Source organism: Hordeum vulgare, chromosome 7H, assembly GCF_904849725.1.
Source record: "Hordeum vulgare subsp. vulgare chromosome 7H, MorexV3_pseudomolecules_assembly, whole genome shotgun sequence".
Lineage (NCBI taxonomy): Eukaryota > Viridiplantae > Streptophyta > Magnoliopsida > Poales > Poaceae > Hordeum > Hordeum vulgare.
The window spans coordinates 216,577,142-216,583,716 of record NC_058524.1 but is presented as its reverse complement, the minus strand read 5'-3'; the positions used below and the strand labels follow the sequence as shown (position 1 = coordinate 216,583,716).

The 6,575-nt window shown below is 45.6% G+C and overlaps 2 protein-coding genes across 2 annotated transcripts; one reads left to right on the top strand and one right to left on the bottom strand.

Moving 5' to 3' along the window:
• The first annotated feature begins 453 nt into the window (after nucleotides 1–453).
• On the top strand, nucleotides 454–3,533 carry LOC123411767 (probable protein S-acyltransferase 7). The gene is made up of 5 exons (XM_045104732.1): nucleotides 454–721; nucleotides 1,254–1,436; nucleotides 1,756–2,061; nucleotides 2,426–2,659; nucleotides 2,746–3,533. Exons 1-5 carry the CDS (start codon nucleotides 608–610, stop codon nucleotides 3,187–3,189), a joined length of 1,281 nt encoding a protein of 426 aa, XP_044960667.1. The 5' UTR covers nucleotides 454–607; the 3' UTR covers nucleotides 3,190–3,533.
• A 903-nt stretch (nucleotides 3,534–4,436) lies between these two features.
• LOC123411768 (spermidine synthase 1) lies at nucleotides 4,437–5,885 on the bottom strand. Its single transcript, XM_045104734.1, has 2 exons — nucleotides 4,956–5,885; nucleotides 4,437–4,863 (listed from the first exon to the last, which is right to left on the bottom strand). The coding sequence occupies exons 1-2, from the start codon at nucleotides 5,735–5,737 to the stop codon at nucleotides 4,668–4,670; spliced, it is 978 nt and encodes a 325-aa protein (XP_044960669.1). The 5' UTR covers nucleotides 5,738–5,885; the 3' UTR covers nucleotides 4,437–4,667.
• Between the last annotated feature and the right edge of the window lie 690 nt (nucleotides 5,886–6,575).

The following is a 6,575-nucleotide window of genomic DNA, read 5'->3' as shown; positions in this document are numbered from 1 at the left end:
GGGTTCTAGTCTTTGCCCCTGTTTTTCAACCCTTAAAAGTGTTAAAAATGATCAATTCTCAACCCTTAAAACTGGTTTTAGATTTAAGGATTTGAGGGTTCTACTAGAGATGCTTTAAGATTAGCAAATGTGGAACCTAAGAGAGTCCACTTGTAAGATTAAAACAATGCTAGGGTGTTGGTTTGTAAAGAGATACTACTACAGTCTACAGTCTCTTCCGACTGAAACTTTTCCACTCTTCTTCTCAGCGAGCAAGCACTCTCGTTCTTGGGATCCCAAGGTGACATCACCACGCGCCCCATCCCCTCGCCCCCCTTGATTCCCGAGAAGCTTCCCGTCGCCGTCGACCCTCCTTCCCAGGTGCGGACTCGCCGTCTCCGGCTGTTTCGTTTGATCCAGGCATCTCCCCTTCTCGTGCTGGGATCCGTGAGAACCGCCTGCTTGTTCTTGCAGCCGGTGTAGCGCTCATTTCGCTTGATTTCGGAATCGCTGAGGCTGCGGCGAGTCGGACTTGGCTTAGGGTTTCTCAAGATTTTGGGGCTGGCGGGTGCTACGGCCAGCGGGGTTGCTTTGGTGAACGGGACAGGGAGCGTCTGGGTTGAGGTGGATGGAGGGGAGGATGCAGGGGAAGGTGCAGCAGCTGTCCGACTCCAACCGTCGGATCATGGAGGCCGATGCGGCGCCGCCGCTGCGCGTGTACCAGGCGTGGAAAGGGAGCAATGTGAGGATTTCTTGCCCTTTATTCTGGGTTTGTGATTGTGCAGTACCAACCGGGGCAGGAAATCAGGGATTGCATCGCGTTTTCTTTGTCTTATAGCAATTTTAAAAGATGGGGCCATGAGTGGTTGGAGCCGTAATGGCGTCTGAGGATCTGCTGTAGTGCTTGGGTTGTGAATTTTAGGTTTGAACCAAATTATTGTAGGACTTTGAGTTGATTGATAATATGATAGTGTGTGATTCAGTTTTGTGATGGCTGCTCGTTACTTAGCTCTACATTTCATCAGTCCTCTCATTTCGAAAACCAAACTCATATTTCTTTTATCTCCATGCACCGACAGTTTGTTTCCTTCAAGAGATTCTAAAGTTTATCCACATCTGTACAACTTCACTGTGATTAGAAATGCACTTGACAGGCTTAATAGTGGGAAAGGGCGGTTTACATAACTTCATTGTCTTATATTCTTCATTTTTAAATTCAATAGCATTTATGGTACTATCTTAGTCTTAAGGGCCTTCTTTATATGTCCCTGCAGATATTTTTTCTTGGAGGGAGACTTATTTTTGGGCCTGATGTGAGGTCACTCATAGCGACAGTATGTTTAATTGTCATCCCAGTGATCATCTTTGCTGCCGTTGTTTCTCCACAGCTTGCCCATGGGTACCAAAACCAAATTGGAGGTTGGGTAGCATCTGTATCTATCATCTTTACAGCATATGTAAGTTAATGAGATGTGCATGCTGTTAACTGTATGCACATTTATGCCTTTCTCTATTCTGTTTTGGAAATTCGTAGGCATCCACTGGTCCTTGCAAATGCAGCATATGGATTATCGAAACCTTATCTTACATATCTGTCTTAAGAAATAAAATTATTTGCACTGGCTTCTACCATGTTAAGTTATACCACAGATGCTTAGCAGAGAATGTTGGTATCCATTTTGTTTTTATGTATTGAAACAGAAGACCTGTCATGTCCACAATTTCGTAACTGTAGCTTAACAAGATTACTAATCTATTATTGTTTTTGTTATGCAGATTCTCGTTCTTCTGCTTCTTACATCTGGGCGTGATCCTGGAATTGTTCCGCGTAATTCTCATCCTCCGGAACCTGAAGACATTGGTGAATCCTCCAACTTATCAGATTGGCCAGGTGGTCAACATGGCTCAGCTGGTTTACCACTCACCAAGGATGTTCTTGTTAATGGTGTTTTAGTTAAGGTCAAATATTGCCATACATGTATGCTTTATCGTCCACCAAGGTGCTCCCATTGCTCAATCTGCAATAACTGTGTCGAACGTTTTGATCATCACTGTCCTTGGGTAGGGCAGTGCATTGGAAAGGTATGCATTATTCTTGTGTTAGCAAGATCATCAATCACACAAGGAATTCTATTACAAAAAAATGAGTATTTACTTCCCATTTGTATGTTATACATATTTGTGGTTTTACTTTGTAAAGATTTTCTGGATTGCTGAGGCAGCAGTAGTCATGCTAAAGCTAAATTGTGTTAAAATGAATTTGGACAAGAAGAAGAATGGGGACACATGCAATTAAATACTCCTTTTGTTCCTAAATATAAGTCTTTTTAGAAATTTCACTAAGAGTACATGTTTTCTTGTGATGTTGAAGGGGACATAAATGCTCTATAATAAACAATCACCATATTTTTTACTCATTATGCCTTCGGATTCTCCTTTCCTGCAGAGAAACTACCGCTTCTTCCTTTTGTTTGTATCATCAGCAACTGTGCTATGCATATACGTGTTCACATTCTGCTGGGTCAACATTGGGAAAATAATGGACACACATGAGTGCACATTTGGTAGAGCTATCCTGAAGTCGCCCATCTCCGCCATTCTCATGTTATACACATTTATTGCTGTGTGGTTTGTCGGAGGATTGACCTCATTCCACCTCTACTTGATTTCCACCAATCAGGTCAGATTTTTGTCCAGTTGATGTAGTAACAGTTTGTTCTTTTTGCAGTTTATGTGCAATGCTAATCCAAGGAATAATAATTGCAGACTACTTATGAGAACTTCCGGTACCGCTACGATAGGAGAAGCAATCCTTACAACCGTGGGCTGGTCCAAAATTTCATTGAGATCCTATGCTCAAGGATTCCCAGCTCCAGAAACAATTTCAGGGCCAAAGCTAAGGAGGATTCTGCAGCCTTCACCTCAACGCTTAGTATGGGGCGGGTCCTAAGTCCGCCAAAGATGAGCGTGGACCTTGAGATGGGCACGAAGAGGCAAGCTGTGGGTGCAGAAGACATGGAGGACTTGCACAGCCAGATTGGCAGTTCTATGGGGCTTGAGCGATGCGGCACTGAACCCCCGCATTTTGACGGTCGAAAGGGTTGCTCTGAAATTGCATCTGACATCGAGACATTTGCAGAAGAGTTTGGCATGGACAACAAGTTCACTGAGAGGAAAAAGATTGAGCGGCATACAAATGATAATCCTTAGGTGCATACCTCACAAACACCCCCTTAACCTTCGGATGATCTCTATCCCTAGCTTGGAGCGGCATAGCTCAGAAAGGAAAGAAGAAAGTAGGACAAATGGTAGAACAGATTCGCTATTTTGGCTGAATCTAGATGTTATTTGTAGATCAACTGGTTAGCAATATAGGAATGATGAACACGGATTGATGGACCGTATGGTTTCACCGGCTCCATCTTGGCTTAGAATGTGTTGTACTGCTAGTGATATGCACTGTATCTGTTAGTTCATATGTTGTAGGTTGCATACGTTTGTGTGTCACATTTATCACTATTTACTGAAGTTGTAACTTGTTCTCCCTCCGTAAAGAAATACAAGAGCGTGTAGTGATCTACACGCTCTTATATTTCTTTATGGATGGTGTAACAATTAACCTAGCTAGTGGATTGCTATTCCTACGAACGATTTGGACGAAATTCTACTTACTAGTTCAAATGGATTGCAGTTAGCTCAACTCGTGGGGCAGCTACAGTCCAAACAAAGCTATTCTCTTCTGTCTTCTGTCTCATAATATAAGACGTTTTTTCGACACTATACTGGACAAAAAAACGTCTTACCCCATGGGAGAGGGAGTAGTACGTATAGAATTTTTTAAGACTGTTGCGTATGAATAGGACTTCTGAATATACATTTCAGGTTGTTCATGATATGTTAGGAAATGCTTCTCCCCACCCCACCCGACCCTAAGTAAACAACTCCGTTAAACATACTATACTCCTAAAACACTCTTATTTATATATGCAACAATAGTTGGAGATATCTTACTAAGACATAACACAAGCATATCTAAAATCAACAAAAACCTCCTCTAACTAAATAATTCCACGGCTCAGGGTAGGCATACCGAAGCAACAACGTTGTGCAAACAAGGCAAAGAGACTGATCCCAGAAATGCAACCAATTTAGTCTCAATTCACGCTTGTTGAAGTGCAGTGCTGAACTTCTGCGAAATAACAGAAATACTTGTAGCTGGCAAAGGTTGTATACTTCTGTTATGTTACTCCTTCCGTTTCTAAATATAAGAATAAGAGACTACATACGTAGCAAAATGAGTGAATCTACATTTCAGAATATATCTATATACATTCATATGTTGTCCATACTGAAATATCTAAAAGGTCTTATATTTAGGAAAGGAGGGAGTATTATTTACTAACTTCTGTGTCTGTGCGATAATGCTGTTTTTTCTTAGATAAGAAAACTGCAGGGGAAAAAACAAATTCAGAACGTTCTCATACCACCAGGTAGCCAGGAAATAAAACCTGAGACATAGTACAACAGACTGATTCACAGGTACCAATAATTTCCATGTGGGCTTATTGCAAGCTAATAAAAAAAGGGGGGCTTTCCCTCTGTCTACGCTAAGACAGATTTCTCCCTGTGTCAGAAACCAAAGCAGTTCTTCTAGTCGGCCCTGGTTTCAGTCACCATCTTCATAAGAATTAGTTAGCCTTGGCCTCGATGACCCTCCTCGCGAATGATGGCAAGCAAAACGATGCAGTGTGGAACTCGGAGTTGTAGAACTTGAGCGGCCCCTTGGATTTTGTTGAGTATTCGTCATCCTCGATGCTGAAGACAGGATGCTGGAAATCAACACTAGGCCCCTCCGTGGAGCAGAGCATGAAACCTATCACTCCGCTGCAATAACAACAACCAAGAATCATAAACCCAGTGGCTAAACGCTTAAAGAAAGGAAAACCGACTTCGAAGACAGGATCAGTTACGCATACCTTGGGTATGTGGGCACCGTAGTCCATGCGTAGTTCACCGAGCCCTTGAAAACCTGGCGACAGTTGGTGACAATGTCTTCTATGATGTGCATGTGCAGCCATATGCTCTCCGCCTGGGTGCAGACGACCCCGCCCGGACGCAGAGCCCTGGAGACGGACTGGAAGAAAGGCTTCTCGAACAGCTCCTGAGCAGGGCCTACTGGATCGGAGGAATCGACGATCACTGCATCATAGGTGCCCTCTGGAGCGTTCTTCAGGAAGGCGACGCCGTCGCCGATGTGCAGGGACACGCGAGGATCCTCAAACCCGAGGGCCAGATGAGGGAAGAACTGCTTGGACACATCGACCACCATCTTGTCGATCTCGCAGATGTCGATCTGCTCCACCGAGGAGTGCCGTGAGACCTCCCGCAGAACGCCGCCGTCTCCGCCACCGATGACCAGGACCTTCTTGGGATCCTTGATTGAGCAGAGAGGAAGGTGGGTAATCATCTCCTGGTAGGCGCACTCATCCCGCTCGGTCACCTGGATCACCCCATCCAGGACGAGCACCTTCCCGTAGGTGGAGGACTGGAAAACCAGCACATCTTGGTAGTCTGACTTGCCTTGGAACAGGACCTTCTCCACCTTCAGCGAGTGTGCCTCGCCGGGCCACATGGGGCTGATCTCGGAGAACCACCCGGGGATGACGGCGGAGATCCCCGCCTGCTCAACGGCTCCGTCCGCCGCCGCCGCAGCGCCATCGCTCTCCCGCGCCCTCTTCGCCGCCGTCTCGGCCTCCATCCCAAAAACCTAGAGCACGACGACGACGAGGTGAGCTCGGCGGCTTGGGTAGATTTCGTCGGCGGCGGCTGGGTGGAGACTGGGGAGGGATGCCAGCCGCGGGCTTATATTCTTTGGGGATGTGTTGGCGGCGGCTTTAGGGTTTTACCTTTTGTCTCCGTGTGAAAAGCATCGGGCTGATATTCGGGCAATCGTATCGGGCTGCATCGGCTGCCCCACCTGTGTGGGGGCGTGTCAACGTGGGACCACCCACCGCTTTCCAATCCGAGCTTATCTCTTGCCCTCTCTTCTCCTACACTAAAAGAAAACACATATTTGACGTGTTGGAAAATCAATTCACGATCTAAACTGGTTTGAAAAAAAATCACAAATTGATCGTTTTGTGTGGCGCTTGACATCTAGGCACCACATTATACTGTCTGGCTCTTAGACGCCACGCCAACATGGTAGCCTGGCCAGACGCGGCCTCACATCGAGATGTGCAATGTCTAAGGTCTAAGCGCTACACATGTAATGTGCAACGTCCAGACCTTAGGCGCTGCACTGTGTGTGTATCACTTAGTCTGTCCCTACCCCCCCCCCACCCACACCCGAAGCTAAGCGCCCCCCTCTCCCCCTCAAATCCTTCCCAAATCTTGCAAATCTGGAGTATTTGTCCGTGGATTTCGAAGCCAACCCCTCGCTTAAGGTAATCTCCTTCGATCCCCTCATTTTCATCCATAGGAATTGTCACCTTTGCTCAAATCTTGCTAGTTTGGGGGAACCATAGTTTTGGCTTGGATTTGAAATTTTGTGTTGAAACATGTTATGTTTCTTTGCCAATTTGCTAGAGTTAGGC